This window comes from Oncorhynchus mykiss, chromosome 16 (assembly GCF_013265735.2).
Source record: "Oncorhynchus mykiss isolate Arlee chromosome 16, USDA_OmykA_1.1, whole genome shotgun sequence".
NCBI classification, from domain to species: domain Eukaryota; kingdom Metazoa; phylum Chordata; class Actinopteri; order Salmoniformes; family Salmonidae; genus Oncorhynchus; species Oncorhynchus mykiss.
Genome location: NC_048580.1, coordinates 20623312 through 20640142, shown reverse-complemented (window position 1 = coordinate 20640142; position 16831 = coordinate 20623312). Strand labels below are relative to the sequence as shown.

Below are 16831 nucleotides of genomic sequence, written 5' to 3'. Positions count from 1 at the left end.
TGTTGATGTATAAACTTTATGGCCTTAGATTCAATCCGTAGCGCAGAAGAGCCACGCTATAGCACGATTGAAATTTAAAGGCAATAATCCCGCAGTCACCTTCACCGTAAACGTTGCATATGTCAACTCAATCTGAAATGACCTTTACATTTAAATTGTGCTATAACACGAACACTCTGCTCTACGGATTGAATCTCGCAAAGTTGTTCAACAACTGTCCAAATGCACACATTTTGCACTACAACCATGTACTGTGTTGCATGGATAGAGGCTTTGGTTTGGAACCAGGTACTATTGTGTATGAGACAGGCCTTGGTTTGGAACCAGGTACTATTGTGTGTAGGAAGCAGTACGTTTTGGAACCAGGTACTATTGTGTGTAAGAGACAGGTGTTGGTTTGGAACCAGGTTCTTCATAAAAATAAACTTGTTTAAAACCAAGTTTGAAAAGGACATGAACTCAAAAAAATGACCAACACAACATATTTTAAGTCATTTAATTTGAATAAGTGATTTGTTAAGTTTCTAATTAGCTAAGTTCATAGTACTAACAAGGAAGTAAAAATCTACATCTCAAAGTGACAAAATATATACAAGGTTATATAAATAAAATATTTCAGACTTGAGTTTTCAAACACTAAATTCAAATCAAATGTGGCATATGCTTTTTAATTATACTATAGCCAATTTAACAGTAACTTCATGTAAAGGACATTCTTGCTATGAATGTACAGAGAACCCAGCTAATGTTTCATTTAAAATATTGACAAAACTGTGGGAGATGCACATGACACATGTAGTCATGTCACAAAATGAGGCGTACATTAACAAGTGCCAGAAGAGATCATAGTAAATCTGACACCTTTCCGCTTGCAAGGTTTAAACGGAGATCAACTGGCAACATTCTCTACATGCAGACCATTTCAAATGTTCACGGCTTAAAAATACATGTTGCAATTTCATGTAATTAGGGTATGAGAGCCGAATTACAGAAATGAACCATAATGTATTTATTGCCAATTCAAATAACACACAAAAAAAAAAAAAGACGGTCTCTGTTTAGATGTTGGTAAGTCTGCCATCACCATGCAAGCTATTCTAAGTGTACAGTAGTTCTGACTTCTGCAGTAACCTTTTGTGTGAGTTGTAGAATCTCTGTGTCAGGATGGCCATGTGGTTTGTCTTCTGAATCAAGTAATATAATTTGACCCAGTGGACAAGCATGTCTGATACACAACAATGAGAAAAAAAAAATGTTAACCACAAGATGTGAACTTACTAAAATAACATGTATTGGCAAAATGAGCACTAAACATTTCTAAAATGGCAACCTATTGCTTACAATATTGGTAGAATGGGGAGAACAACTTGCATGCATCTCGACTGCTCACGTGCAATTAGAATGAGGTGTTGGGAGCTGACGCCTTATTAACAATGTGCTCATGATACAGGCCTAGAGAACTATAAAAGTTGTAATTATTACAGTGTATTGTAGCTATATGCTATAATTACTCTTAAATAAACTGTGATAGCTTTAAATATCAGTTTCAGGAATTGGCAAGGCTCTTTGATGAGGTATTTTATACACCTTACCGGTCCCAAAAATATTTACAATTCATAATATATGAAATACAAGGCATAAAGAAAGCAGAAGAAAAACACCTTGTGGTGTACTGATACAACACCCTCAAACAAAGGCCCTCCGTTGTTTTAAACCTAAAAAAGGGCCTCTGCTTCCTACTTGTGTTTTCCAAAACATTTGACATTACAGTGTGAGTGAAAAATAACTGTTTTGTGTATGATAGGCACCTTATTGTTTTCTAAACTTTTTCTGCTAGGAATAGTAAACCAAAGATAATTGCACGTTTATGTAAAGGTTAAGTTATGACCAGAAATTGCTGATTCCAAAGACACCAAAACCATTTTGCAAAATAGTGGTCATCAACACCTGCTTCTTGATAAACGTTGAGGTCAACATGGTTGAAGTTAGCAACCAACGATATTGACTTTGCTAACACTTAAAGCTTGTGATAGGTGAGTGGTTAGAACAAGATTCCGTAGATTCATCTCCACCTTTTCAAAGAAAAAAAAAAAAATCCATAATACCATTTCAACATAAATAAAATAACCATTAAAATGAAAGAAATAGGAGACTAGGATTTCACGCCACGATAATGCTACACTTTTGACTTATATTCTAAGAACTAGCACTCAAACGTGTTTTTAAAAGTTTGAGAAGTCAAAAGCATGCGTATGGTATTGCAACATTCATGCAATTTTTAAAGGGGGGGGGGGGGGGGGGGGGGGGGATTATGGACAAAAGGCTACAATTCTTATTTTAACAGGACATGGGTGAGAAATGGCGCATGTAAAAAAAGAAACAAGTCATGCCCAAACCAGACACCGATGATCTACAATGCTTTGCACGTCAGATATTTTCCTTTTAAAGATGAAAAACCTGAGTGCTAGCAGGACCATTATCCTGGGTTTATGCATTCCTACCTGTATTGGAGTTGCACCAATTGAGAATAATGGAATTATAGATTGAGGAATTTCCATAGTCGCTACATAGTTTTTTTTTTTTTTTTTTTAAGAGTCAAGGTTCTCTTTACATGTTAACATTCATTGAAAACTGTGATCTATCAAAGTATACACAGAAAAATAAATCAAAAGAACAGGAATAAATTATTAAATACGTCCATTTAGCATACAATGCCTCATACATGAACCCAAATATTATCATTATTAAAACCATATTTGATTTCATGATTTCAGTAAATACCTTTGATATCATCCTCTGGGTAGGACTAGAGGTCATCTCCTTTAAAGCGACAGGGTTGTCCTTATTGAAACCACATCACAAAAGGTCAATTGACCACATCTCTCTAACCTATGGCAACACTGAACAGGATTCAAGGGCAAATATACAGCCCACACTTTTGATGAGCACAGCAGAGAAATTAACCTACGGAGGCACAAAACACAGTAATAGATAGCAAGAGGAAATAAATCATGTCCTATAGTCCTCACTCCTGTAGCGCTAAACGATTCAATGGCTTTGTGCAAACATTCAATCCAATCTGGGACTTTTTAGTGTCACAATCCCTACTAGAGGTAAGATCGGAATTCCTTCCACGAGTCCAAAAGTGTATGACCAAAACAAAAAAAATGAAACGTTTGTGAGGCAGCTTTGAAGAGCTCAGCATCAAGACTAAACGCTGTCTCTACTGGGGCTTTGAGGAACACCCGTCACTTTACAATTACTGATAGGGGCCCAGGGGAGACTAATATAAGAAGTATTCCACTCTACAATGGTCTGAGGGGTTGAAGAAAACCCTCACCTTTTGAATCCCGACTCGACTCAGAGAAAAGAACCCATGTCCAAGTCCATGAAACTGTTAGCATCCATGCTGAAGGAGGACTCATAAACCTGGGCACCGCTCTGGTGCATCTTTTGGTGGTGGCGCAGATTTGACTTGCTGGAGAAGCTCTTGTCGCACAGCAGGCAGGAGAAAGGCTTCTCTTTGGTGTGCATCCTCCGGTGGCAGATGAGCTGGGTGGACACGCGGAAGGCCTTGCCGCACTCCAGGCACTGGTAGCGCTTGGGCTCTGTGTGGATGCGCCTGTGGTTCTTCAGGGCCATCAGGTTAGTGAACTCCTTCTGGCACACGGAGCAGAAGAAGGAGCCCGTTTTGTGGCTGTTCTTGTGGTTGAGGAGGGAGCCGGCGTGGCGGTAGGTGCGGCCGCAGTGCTCGCACACGTGGCTCTTCACCCCTGTGCAGTGAGCCTCGTTGCTCTCCTGCTGGTCCTGAGGGTCGGGCATGCCCCCGTGCATGTGGGCAAACGCTGGTACCAGCTTGGGCAAGCCCTGGATCCCCACGGGTTGGTCCAGTTCCGAGCCCCAGCCTAGGTTGTCCTTCAATTGCATGCTGTGTTGTTGGTAATGCCCCTGGGCCCGGTGGTGCAGGTCCTGGTGTTGCTGGTAGCTGGCCGGGTTGGGGAAGCTCTGATGGCAGGGACTGCAGACCAGGGTGCGTTCCTTGGAGTGCACCTCCATGTGACTCTGCAGGTGGGAGACGAGACAGAAGGTCTTGCCACAGTCTGGGCAGCAGTGGCGCTTCATCTGGGAGTGGACATGGAGGGCGATGGGGTCGGGGAAAGTCTGGAGGCACAAGGTACAGTGGTGGAGGTTTTCGGAGTGCGTCTTTTTATGGTTGAGCAGGGAGCCAGAGTGGCGGTATGAGCGTCCACACAGGTCACACCTGCAGTAGAGAGACATTAAAATCCCTGTTCATTAAAATAATTTACCTTGGGCATTAATTGGCAAAGAAAACCTTGCTTTTACTAATCGAATATAAACAGAGGAAATAATTACAGATTTACCATAAAACTAAACAAAAAAATAGCCATTAAAACCATGAAAACAGAAGGGAGAAGACAAAAAAAAGGGTGATCATTCTAATAACAACCATGAAGAAGTAGGACTTACATAACGAGTTGATTATGAGACAGTAACTCACATGAAGCACTTGTCTCCACCACCATCTCTGTGATAGCTGTCACCAGCTTTAGCCGAATCATCCTGACCCCTGCTCTGGCAGCGGTGCCTCTTCAGCCCAGACTTGCCCTGGAAGCTCTTGCCACATTCTGGGCAGCTGAAGTGGCTGGCCACCCTGGTGTGGACTTTCTGGTGGTTATGGAGAATACTGGCCAGCCGAAACGCCTTCCCGCAGGTCAGGCAGACATGCTTCTTCTTCTGTGTGTGAATTCGTGTGTGGTTGCGTAACGCCATGGGGTTAGAGAAGGGCTTAGAGCAGAACGTGCAGCTGAAGTGGCCGGACTTATGGGTGTTTTTATGATTCAGGAGACTGCCTGCGTGGCGGTAGCTGCGATTGCAGATGTTGCAGGTGAATGGTCGCTCCTCTTTTTTCAAGGACATGCTCGTTTGTCCATCACTGCCCTCTGATGAGTTTGCCAGTGACCCACAGGTATGGGCTGTGAGCTGGTCTGCAGATACAAATATCAGTCTGCACTGCTTACATTTAATGTTTCTAGCGCGCCTGCGACCACTTCCCCTGACCCCTCCAGGCATATCCTTTCGGAGGTGTGCACAAATATGGTTAGACAACTGCTTCTTTCCCCGAAAGGCCTTACCACAGTGTTGGCAACTGTGTTTTTTAACTGAGAAGTGGATGCGCAGGTGGTTCTTCATAGCCAGTTGGTTGGAGTAGGTGTTGTTACAAACAGAACAGTAGTATTCACCCGTCTTGTGAGAGTTCTTGTGGTTGACCAGACTTCCTGCGTGCCGATACGTTCGCCCACATTGGTCACAGGAGTAGGGGCGAGGGTCGCCTGCCCCCTCTGATTTGACCTCAGTCTGAGACGCTGTAAGAGCCCCTTCCCCCACACTGGGTTTCTTTAGGTTGACGGTTGGCCTACGCTTTCTGCGGGTGGTGGTGGCGGCTTGATTGGCAGGTGCATTTAACGAGTGCATTCCTCCCTCTGACCCGCTCCCATTCATCTGCATGAGGGCTTGAATCTGATTGTTGAGCTCCTGTATTTTGGCCTTGTTCTCCTTGTGAATTCTTAGGTGGTTCAATAGCTGCTTCTGTATCTTGAATGCCTTCCCACATTCATTGCAAGTATGCCTAGACGAGGGGACAAAGAGTGAGGATAATCCTGTTTACAAAGCACAGAACATTTGAGCATGAATGAAGTTATGACAAGACACAAAATACATCTATGGCAATAGCAATTTTATAGGCAATATATCCTTGGATTCTTCTACAAGTACGTAAGCACTTGTAAAAGAAAATGCTTGCTGTTAGGGCAGGGTCCAATCACCATTTGTTGGCATTTAGGCAAATTCAACTATAACAGTGTAATAACCTAAACCTTGGTATGTAGTAGTACAAATTAATTGGGTCTACCACATGTGTACAATGTAGCTTCTCTGGTTATATACATGATATGTCAAATTACATGGACACTTATCAGTCGAAGACAACTTTTTTCTGTGTTAGCAATTACGTTGAGCAATTACCTCTTAACATCAAAGTGGGTCCTTTGATGGTTCTTAAGGGCCAGTAGATTGTAGAAGCGCTTCTGGCAAACCATGCAGCGGAATACTCCCGTTTTGTGGGACTTTTTATGGTTGAGAAGGGAGCCAGCATGTCTGTATGCTCTTCCACACTGATCACACTTGTACTGGCGATCACCATCGTCTAAATCCTCTTTCATGGGTCCTAATTCTTTACGGTTGACAGAGTTGCCCATTTCAGTTCTCTCATTACTAGATTCACTTTGCCCATTTGCTGTACATTGATGTGTCTCAAGATGATGGTAACTGGTGCAAAATGTACCACAATTTCCACAGATGATGCTGTCAACTTCCTCTTTGTGCCTAGCTTCATTACTATTGTCCATATGTACGTGTTTAGCGTCATCTGCCTGTGCTTTATGGTGCGAGAGCTGATGGGCAAGCATGTCCTGCTTCTTGGCAAAACTCTCTCCGCAAGTACTGCAGATCATCAGACCCCCATCCATCTGCTGTCTCTCTCCAGGGTCCTCCTCTTTTTCAGCCTCAAGGGAGGACATGGAGGAGGGGCCGGAGCTTGTAGGAGTGTCATGGGATTGAGTGTGGCCACGAAGATGACTCCTCAGAGCCCTCATGCTTGTGTAGCGGTTCCCACACACTGAGCACTGATAGAGCTCTCCGTCATCATCTTCATCATCCTCCTCGCCATCACCACCATTTAACTGCTCCCCATTCATGACTTCCTGGAAGTTGTGTTCACCAAAGTACCTATGCCCAGGGCCGCCATTCAGTCCCTGGAATTTTATATGATCCCCTGGATTTCCCATGGAGCATTGGCCATTTGTGTCCTGGAAGGTTAGGTTACTGTCGCAATCATTTGACATGGCCTCCTGCTGCTGTTGTAGCTGGGGGCATATGTGAGACTTGATCCCTGCGATGTCTGCAAATGTTTCGCCACAGTCGGCGCACATGTGCCTCTCCATCAGGTGTTCGTCGTGAGGTAGGTGCACCGTTCTTTCCTGGGGAAAGGTGGAGTCATACTGCTCGTGGAATGATCCTCCATTGTCGTGTTCACCCTTGTTCTCCTGAGCGAGCGCCATCATACTGCTAGCATCACCATCCTGAGAGGAAAAGCAGGCCTGCTGGTTTTCCAGTGTCAGGGGCTCGGTAGACAGCCAGTCTCCTTCAGAGCTGAGGTTGAAGGAGGACGGATGGGCCCTGTGGATGCGGATGTGGCTGCGGAGGGCAGCCATGTGTGGGTAAGTCTTGCGGCAGATGGAACACTGATAAATGCCCGTCTGATGAGACCGCTTGTGGTTGATGAGGCTCCCTGCGTGCCGGTAGCTTTTGCCACAGACCTGGCACTTGAAGCGGCGCTCAACATTTTCTGTAACTGAGGACTGTTCTGCCTTCCCTAGATCATCAGCAGAAATCTCAGAATCCAAGATTGAGGGCTCTTGCTGAGTGTTCAAGATGGATTCGTTACTGGAGTGGTCAGAGTATATTTGAACATTGTTGATCTGCTCCCCCTGATTATCCATCGATGGAGTATTGTTTAGAGGGGGGGAATGAAAGTTTGAGTCAGGAGAATGAGTGACACTATGGTCATAAGTGCCATGATAACCCTCAGATGAACTTTGAATGTGCCCAAATGACATAGAGGAAGAATTATGCATTTGGATGTGTTCCTGGAACTCATCATCATTAGGAAACATCACTTGACACAGGTGGCAGAAATGTACAGCAGCCTCCCTGTTTGAGGGGGAAAACTGCTCTTGTGCTGTGCCTGTGTAAGTGACTTCCGTGGAACGGGTATCTGGCCCACTTCTGGACTTATGGGTTCTCTGGTGACTATGGAGGGCAGCAAGATTATTGAACTGTTTGAAACAGATAGGGCACTCAAACATCCCTACTTGGTGAGACTTTTTATGATTTATCAGGCTTCCATGGTGTCTATATGACTTTTCACACTGATCACATTTGAAAGGTCGATCCCCTGCCTCATCAGAGCCTAGGTTTTCACTGTAATTTGCTGAGATGGGGATAATCTCTGCCCCCTCCCGACGAAGGCCATTATCAGATATAATATCCATCCTTGTGTCTTGCTGGTCAGCCACAAAGACCAACTGCTCATGAAGGTCTTCATTATCCTCAATTTCATCTCTATTCTCAATTGGAGAATATTCTGCAGCTGCCCTCCTACCGGCTCTCCTCTTCGACTGCCTGGATAGATGGACCTTTTGATGGGTGGCCAACTGAGTAGCTAACCTAAAGGCCTTCCCGCAATCCATGCAGGAGTACTTCTTCTGAGATGTGTGGATGCGCAGATGGCTCTTCAGGGCCAGAGGGTTTGAGAGCTTCCTAGCACATACTGGACATTGAAAAGAACCCAACTCATGTGTTTTCTTATGGTTAGCGAGGCTACCTGCATGCCTGTAACCCCGCCCACATTCATCGCACTTGAACTTGCGATCTTCCTCTTGCTGGGAGTGACTATCCATGTGTTCCAGAAGGCTTGGCATGTTGGAACACACTGTGCCACAGTGTTTGCAAGGGAAGCCTTTGGTCCTGCCAGGCTCCTGCATAGCCATTACAGGATAGTACTGCACATATTTGAGCAAGACAATTGTGGGGAAAATACATCAGATTCCCAGCTCCTCCGTATAACAAGAGCTTATCTATTGTACGGTCCAAATAGGAAGGCAACACAATAATGTGATTGGATCATTTAGTACCACTCCATTGAATATGAATTTAATTTATGGGGTAGAAAGGCTGCAGGTACACCATGAGGGCTGTGGGAAAAAATGTAAAACAGAACTGATCATTTGGCATAATATGCAGTCAATGTATTATTTATTTATCAATGGGATAATCACGGCCTACTAATGCAATTGGCACAAACTTTTATTCAAAATGTAGTTTACGGATGCCATTATTAATCAACATGTTAAAGGGGTCAGTGGGTAGCCTAGCGGTTAAGAGCGGTACGAAACCTCGTGCCGATTAGGTGAAACATCTGTCGATGTGCCCTTTGAGCAAGGAACTTAACTCTAATTGCTCCTGTAAGTCGCTCTGGACAAGAGCATCTGCTAAATGATAAAATGTTAAAGGCTTGGTGTGAGACTTAATATTGAAACCAGGGTTGTGTCTCATCTGGAAGTACACAATTCAAGCAGGCAATGATACATTAGAGATGAAGTAGACCAGATTACTGTAAACTGGACAGTTGTGGTTTGAAAAAAACCGCTTCAAATTATTACGGATTTTGAAGAACCATAGGGTAGTTTATCACAGATTGGAATGTGGCTAATAAACAAGGCCTAATATATTTAACTCCGCTCAAATATCGTGTTAATCGGTTCAGTAACGCAACATGACAAACTCTCCAGATGCAGCTACATACAGTGTACAGCAGCAATACTTTTCCTGTTTGGCCTAGCGACATAAAATGTCGTTAACGTTACCGTGAACTGAATTACCAATTGTCTTACTTATTTACATGCAATTTAAATGTATACATATCCGATTTGACTAAATTTAGCAATTTAACTAGTTTGTTACTTGCTTGCTAGCTCGGCCTCAAACTATCCCAAAAATATTTTGTCCGATATAAGTTGAAAGTGGCTAGCTAGCTAGCACACACAGCAATAACCTAACTAGCGCGACAGCCAGCCGCATAGCTATGTCAATAATGTGGAAAAACAATACCTTGGTCAAAACAACTTAAAATGTCAAATGGTTGAATTCCAGTAGCTACATTTCATGCGTTAGGTCAAAACACGCACCACTATGGAAAAGCTGTTGTTTTGCGAGCAATCCAATGCTGGATACAATAACTGCTAGGTAACGTTAGCAAGTAGCATCATCATGCTTAGCTAGCTAAACAAACATTGCAGCAAAAAGCGATACTCTGTTTTACCATCCATTTGATTCGTGCGTCCTGTCAAATATATTCTGTAGTTTCTGATGTAACCTATGGCATTTAAATCCAGGACAATGTTTTTCCTCACCACAAAGCTAAAATGTTATTGATAATGGACAAGTCTTCCTCAATTGTCTTTTTTTCCTCCTTCATTCCATTCCATTACACATTCTTCCTGCTCTTGTTGCTAGGAAACAGGATATGTGTACCACTAAAATAAGTCCCCCTTCGTCGTTCTGTCATACGCACATAACTGTGCGTTCTCTACAAAACTATTTGTGGATTTGTCATGTAAAATTATAAGATGGACTGGTACGTAAACTGAAATTTAAAACACTTCTTAGGTGGCTAAAACGTTTTCCATCCCAATTAGGCACTAGCTCATTCAAAAATTAACAACCCATCTGCGCGACATCAACCATCCATCCAAACATTTGGCAAAACAGGAGCGTGCTATTTAATTATTTCCCCTCTCAATAGAACACCTCTTACCTGCAGTTCTTCAAAATAAAGCCATTCATGCGGTTCTCCGACAACTTGCTAACTGTAAAATACACTACAGTTGGTCAAATATGAGAAAATCCATAAAGCCAACGTTTAATATTTACATGAAATTGTGACCCACGCAAGTGCTGCACTGTTGCACGCTCGAGAATAGCGCTCTCGTCATGGTCCTAAAGCCGTCCTCCTCCACCAACACCAATCATAGGGCTTCACTGTAAACGCAGTTATTGGGGCTTTATATCTGGACATTTTAACTGATCCCGAATGCCCGAAAGAAGATAAAAAAGGTAAGCAATCGTTTTAATATTATAATACACATTTATTCCAAATACAGATGCGGAGCCATCTCATGCGAGGATGACCCCAGAGGGCGAATGAGCTTGTTCAGCCGGTCCTAAAGCCAGCCATTTTGAGTTTAGCACAAGTACGCTAAAATCGCTTCAATTGCCCATTTTTGTTGAATTATTGTCTCCTGATATATGCGCCCCAGTAATAATTTAACTTGGAAAACGCACGTTATTTTTTCAAAGAAATTAGATTTATTTGAGATCCATGTTTTTCATGCCAACTTCCTTTTATAACAAGCGTTTAGTTTAATTGTCCCTGAGGTCCTAATGCCAGCCATTTTGAGATTTATCCCTCCACATTATTAATGAAACGTTGCTTCACTAGTTTCCCACTGCTACCCAAGTGCCTTTGTCATGTCCTCTCAGCCAGTACAAATTATATTTGAAAACATTATATAAATGATCTTGGATTGAGTTTCAATCTGCTCACTATTTTATGATTGTAAAATTATTACTGCCTACTGAACATTTCCCAAGCTTGTTTAAGAAATGCATGACTGAATGTGTCATCTTCAGATTCACTTATGTCTTTTCCTTATATTCTAATTTCCTTAGCATCACAAGCATATAACTTAAAGGATGGCCTCTCCCCAGCCTGGCAGCCCACCACCTACAGAGCAAGACACCCCCCTTGCTGAACCGAGTGAGGAGAGCATAGAGCTGGAGGTAGAGGAGCCCCCTGTAAAAAAGAGAGGCAAAGGCAGACCTCCAAAGAAATCCAAGCATTCTTTCAAATGCTCTGCCTGCCAGGAGGCTTTCAGTAGCCCCGTGGCTCTCCGGAGCCATAAGCTGTCTGCCCACAGTAAGGAGCAGCAGGAGCAAAAACAGCACACATGCTCTCAGTGCAGCAAAACGTTCCCCAGCAGAGCCCAGCTCTCCAAGCATCAGCGCTCTCACTCTGCTCAGCGCCCCTTTCAGTGCGATCAGTGTCACAAGGCTTACAAGACCCCAACGGAGCTACGCAACCACAGCCGCTCCCATACAGGGGAGAAGCCTTTTGTCTGCACTGAATGTGGCAAGACCTTCATGCAGGCCATATGCCTGCGTATTCACATGACGCAGCACAGCGGCGAGCGGCCATATTCTTGCCCCCATTGCTCCAAGAGCTACCCCACTCTGTCCAAGTTGAAGGTGCACTTGCGCTCTCACACGGGGGAGAAGCCCTATTTTTGTGCCGAGTGCGGGAAGAGCTTTGCCGACCCCTCTGTTTACCGGAAGCACAGGCGCAACCACCAGGGCCACCGGCCCTACTCCTGTGATAAGTGTGGGAAGACGTACACTGAGCTGAAAGACCTGAAGAACCATGAACGGTCTCACACAGGAGAGAAGCCCTACCTGTGTTCAGACTGCGGCAAGGCCTTCTCCCGTTCCTCCTCCCTGGCCTGTCACCTCCGCATTCACTCCCAGAGCAAACCTTACCAGTGTGAGCAGTGTGGCAAAGGCTTCACTCAGCTCTCCTCCTATCAGTCTCACCTGCGCACTCACTCGGGTGAGAAGCCATTCCTCTGCCCGCAGTGTGGGAAGATGTTCTCAGACCCCTCCAGTTTCCGCCGGCACCAGAGGGCCCATTCAGGGTTCAAGCCCTACCCCTGTGATAAGTGTGCCAAGAGATTCCGGCAGCCTGCCGACCTGGCCGTGCATCAGCGGGTGCACTCCGGGCAGCGGCCCTACAAGTGTCAGAGCTGCGACAAGGCGTTTGTGGCGTCCTGGGACCTGCGACGTCACATGCTGGTGCACACAGGGCTGCGGCCCTTCTCCTGCACGGAGTGCGGCAAGTCCTTTGCCGAGCGCTCCAGTCTCAACAAGCACCGAAGGGTGCACTCTGGCGAGCGCCCATTCAAATGTGACCTGTGCTTCAAGTCGTTCGTGGTCTCCTCCAGCCTACGGAAGCACGAGCGCACTCACCTGGCTGAGAGGCCTGCGCTGCTACCGCAGCAGGCGGTACCCGAGACAGTTGCAGCAGTCTTCCTCGCTCACACCTCCCTCCCCCAATTTTCCTGTTCACACTGTGACGTCACCTTTGGGACCTGGGAGGAGGTTCAGGCCCATGAGGCTCTTCACACCGTTTCCCCTCTTTCCACCACCGTGGCCCCCCTGCCCATGGGCCCACACGTGTGCGCCACCTGCCGGGAGGAGTTTGTACTGCTGTCTGACCTGCAAGCCCACGAGAAGATGCACCCCAAACCGCGACCCCACGTCTGCGACAGCTGCGGCAAAGGTTTCCTCAACAAAGCCGGGTTGCGGAAACACCAGCGGATCCACTCGACCAACCGCAACCACGTCTGCCCCCACTGTAGCAAAGCCTTTCTGTTTGCCGCCTATCTCCGCAAGCACTTACGCACCCACCGCGACCCCCTGCCCACCTTCCCCCTCTCTGACACACACATTGCACACACGGAGCCTCTTCCCTCGCCACCTCCACCCATTGAAGTTTCCTCGTCCACTCTTGAACCTGGTGCAATTTGTCTGACTATACCGGTGACGATTCCTGTGACTGTTCCTGTAACCTTTCAGACCACGCCCATGTATATCGATAAGGAAGACCGACTCTGAAAAGACTGTAACTGTTTGTGTGGAATGAATTATGACTCAACAGCCAGATGCCTTGAATATTTTTAACAATAGTATGGTTATAAAACAAGCTTAATTCCCATCCTTAAACAAAGGTTATTGATAGCCTATTGATAACAATTTGAAATAATGAGACTTTTCACTTTAAATTGCCCTCAACTGTCTTGTGTGTAGGATGACATGTATTTGTGATTTAAAATGTGTTATTTATGCTATATAACGTACATTATGTTTTATACTATACGATACCTGACATCTGTCATCAACTTATTTCAAATTTCATTGTCATGATTTGTTCATAAGAATGTATTGTTTTGTGTCATAGGCTATACACTGAGTATACCAAATATTAGGAAGACCTTCCTAAATTGAGTTGCACCCCCCCCCCGTTTGCCCTCAGAACAGTCTCAATTTGTCAGCCATGGACTCTACAAGGTGTCGAAAGCGTTTCACAGGGGATGCTGGCCCATGATGACTCCAATGCTTCCCACAGTTGTGTCAAGTTGGCTGGATGATGGGTGGTGGACCATTCTTGATACAAACGAGAAACTGTTGAGAGTGAAAAACCCAGCAGCGTTGCAGTTCTTGACACAAACCGGTACACCTCACACCTATTACCATACTCTGTTCAAAGGCAACTTAAATATTTTGTCTTGCCCATTCACCCTCTGAATGGCACACGTACACAATCCATGTCTCAAGGCTTAAAAATCATTCTTTAACATGTCTCCTCCCCTCCATCTTCACTGATTTAAAGTGGATTTAACAAGTGACATCAATAAGGGATCATAGGTGTTCTTAATTTTTTGTGAACTCAGTGTATATTGATTAGTGTGTAGGCTAAACTACTAATCTTAATTCCACGGTTAGGTCATTTATGTCTAAACATAGGCTATAACATTGTTTGAGTCATGATATTAAGTCATGTTTTTTTCCCCCCATGGACTGTTGGGTATTTTGATTTCTATTCACTTCTCGTAATTTTTGCGATGGAATATGTAAGTAAACAATTGACTTAATAGCATTGATGGACTGAAGTTGCTTTCCTGTGAAATGGCTCTTTTTATGAAAAACCTGAATGCCTAAATTGACCTGTTGGAGAAGAATCATCATGTTTTATGCCTAATAATATGCAATTACATATGACATACATTGAGGGTATATGATAACATTATATTACAGTTAGACTCAAATACATATAACAGTTGCCTATGGTATCATCAAAAGTATGATGATAACAGAGAATAGAACCATATTTTCAACCAAAACACCTTACACACAGACTTTTATACAAACAATAGTTTAAAAAGGGAGGGTCACTGAGGAAAAAAGAGAAGTACCATTGGGTTGAGTCAGCAGAATAAAAGGTGAGACATGGTAACACTGATGCTGATGACAATGCCATTTTACAACCTTATAAAAGGTTTTCAACTGACATACTATGAAGTTCATGGAAATTCCTTTTAACGGTAAGTTGGCATCTCCTATTATTGCAGCAGCTTTATGTCAAATACACCAGGGAAATGTTTTGAAATTAAAGTATAGTTGTAACCAGATTTTAATATTTACTGTAATCTTACAACATTTCTTTTAACGTTGAATATTATTGCTGACAAAATAAATGTTTATTGCTCTGCAATGCAAATATGTGAACATCTATCTTGATACATTGCCTGATGTGGTACCTTTCTTCTCTTGCTAGATCACTGCTACAGTAGTTTCATAACAAAGACGAGCGGAAATAATGGCAGCCATCGTAACAGGGCTCATCCCAATCCTCCGCACGGCAGTGGACACCACCACCACCTACAAGTGCCGCTCGCTGTGGTTTGGCTTCCTCTGCATGCGCCTGGTGGTTCTGTTCGTGGCCGAGATGCCCTGGTTCAAGCTGGACTCGGACTTCAGCTGTAACACCACCCAGGACATGTGCACCCGAGGCTGCTTCAATCAACACTTTGACAAGCCTGTCATGGTGGCCTGGAACTTCTTCTTCATCCTCCTCATCATGTCTGTCCTCCTCATGGAGCTCTTTGCCTCCCACCTCCGCTCCGCTGCCCAGAAGAGGAGCTCCCGGCAGAGGAAAACTACCGGGGAGTTGGAGGCCCAGGGGAAGAGTGTCAGTGTGCCTGAATCTGAACCCCCAGGGAAGATGGTGATTGACCTCCACAAAGACAGGGGCACTGTGGGCTTCTATCTGCTCAGCACCGTGCTGCGTATTATGGTGGAGGTCTGGTTTGTCTATGTGCTTCTGTCCTGGAACCTACCTAAAGTAGATGAAGGACCATTCAAGTGTAAATCAGGTATCTGCCCAGAGATACATATTTGCTTGGTGAGGGCGGCACCAGAGAAACGTATGTCTATCTATGCTTTAGCCTCTGTTTCAGGCCTGGTCATTGTAACTTCTGTCTGGTTCTGTTTGTACTCTATTTTCCACTACCTCTGTAAATGTTAAGCCTGCAGGGAACCCATACTGCACTGTTTTAACTATAAATGTGTAATGTGTAGGTGTAACATTGGATTTACTGTTTTCATTTTTTTTTAATCATGTGTCATGTCTGTGCCAGCTTAAAAGGCTAATAATGCTAAATAATCTGTCCAAGTTTCCTACATTTTCATTCTTGGCAGCAGTTTTTACTGTTCAAACTATGTTTATGGGTGTAGAAACACCTATCTGATGGTGTGTCTGAGTCAGGCATTTCTAGTGCTTTCTGGTCAGGGTGAAAATACATGCTAAGCTAGAGAAGGAGTGATACAGTGCCTTCAGAAAGTATTCACACCACTTGACTTTTTCCACATTTTGTTGTGTTACAGCCTGAATTTAAAATGTAGATTTTTTTTGTCACTGGCCTAAACAAAATACCTCATAATATCAAAGTGGAATTATGTTTTTAACATTTGACAAATTAATAAAAAATTAAAAGATTAAATGTCTTGAGTCAATAAGTGTTCAACCCCCTTGTTAGGGCAAGTCTAAATATGTACAGGTGTAAAATTTTGATTGGCAAGTCACATAAGTTGCATGGACTCTATCTCTTTGAGCATAAAGTTATTAATTACACTTTGGATGGTGTCAGTACACCCAGTCACTACAAAGATACAGGCATTCTTCCTAACTCAATTGCCGGAGAAGAAGGAAACCGCTCAGGGTTTTCACCATTGAGGCCAAAGGTGACTTTCAAACAGTTAAAGAGTTGAATGGCTGGGATAGGAGAAAACTGAGGATGGATCAACAACATTGTAGTTACTCCACAATACTACCCTAATTGACAGAGGGAAAATAAGGAAGGAGGAAGGAAGCCTGTACAGAGTACAAATTTTCAAAAAGGCACACACCTGTCTATACAAGGTCTCACAGTTGACAGTGCATGTCAGAGCAAAAAACAAGCCATAAGGTCAAATTAATTGTCCGTAGAGCTCCCCGAGACAAGATTGTGTCGAGGCACAGATC

General features: G+C 44.1%; 3 protein-coding genes across 6 annotated transcripts; 2 read left to right on the top strand and 1 right to left on the bottom strand.

Moving 5' to 3' along the window:
- Positions 1-1151: 1151 nt before the first annotated feature.
- Positions 1152-10593, bottom strand: znf646 (zinc finger protein 646). Of its 3 annotated transcripts, none has more exons than XM_021565138.2 (4): positions 10454-10593; positions 6043-8831; positions 4520-5647; positions 1152-4261 (listed from the first exon to the last, which is right to left on the bottom strand). In XM_021565138.2, exons 2-4 carry the CDS (start codon positions 8625-8627, stop codon positions 3361-3363), a joined length of 4614 nt encoding a protein of 1537 aa, XP_021420813.1. In that variant the 5' UTR covers positions 8628-8831; positions 10454-10593; the 3' UTR covers positions 1152-3360. The 3 variants fall into 3 exon arrangements, with proteins under 3 accessions (XP_021420813.1, XP_021420811.1, XP_021420812.1); XM_021565136.2 differs by lacking the exon at positions 10454-10593 and adding an exon at positions 9959-10372; XM_021565137.2 differs by lacking the exon at positions 10454-10593 and adding an exon at positions 10050-10372.
- Positions 10594-10607: 14 nt separating this feature from the next.
- Positions 10608-14407, top strand: znf668 (zinc finger protein 668). Of its 2 annotated transcripts, none has more exons than XM_036946470.1 (2): positions 10608-10749; positions 11366-14407. In XM_036946470.1, the coding sequence occupies exon 2, from the start codon at positions 11392-11394 to the stop codon at positions 13363-13365; it is 1974 nt and encodes a 657-aa protein (XP_036802365.1). In that variant the 5' UTR covers positions 10608-10749; positions 11366-11391; the 3' UTR covers positions 13366-14407. The 2 variants fall into 2 exon arrangements, with proteins under 2 accessions (XP_036802365.1, XP_021420814.1); XM_021565139.2 differs by having other exon boundaries at positions 10674-10752; positions 11368-14407.
- Positions 14408-14824: 417 nt separating this feature from the next.
- LOC110491584 (gap junction beta-3 protein) lies at positions 14825-16255 on the top strand. Its single transcript, XM_021565140.2, has one exon. The coding sequence runs from the start codon at positions 15128-15130 to the stop codon at positions 15833-15835; it is 708 nt and encodes a 235-aa protein (XP_021420815.1). The 5' UTR covers positions 14825-15127; the 3' UTR covers positions 15836-16255.
- Positions 16256-16831: the final 576 nt, after the last annotated feature.

Bases quoted from the DNA above. Each gene is read 5' to 3' on its own strand.
- znf646 (XM_021565138.2), bottom strand. From the start codon at position 8,627: ATGGCTATGCAGGAGCCTGGCAGGACCAAAGGCTTCCCTTGCAAACAC. The intron at 5,648-6,042 runs GTAATTGCTCAA...CCCCTCGTCTAG, and splicing joins ACCCACTTTGATGTTAAGAG to GCATACTTGCAATGAATGTG. The intron at 4,262-4,519 runs GTGAGTTACTGT...TCTCTACTGCAG, and splicing joins GGTGGAGACAAGTGCTTCAT to GTGTGACCTGTGTGGACGCT.
- znf668 (XM_036946470.1), top strand. From the start codon at position 11,392: ATGGCCTCTCCCCAGCCTGGCAGCCCACCACCTACAGAGCAAGACACC.
- LOC110491584 (XM_021565140.2), top strand. From the start codon at position 15,128: ATGGCAGCCATCGTAACAGGGCTCATCCCAATCCTCCGCACGGCAGTG.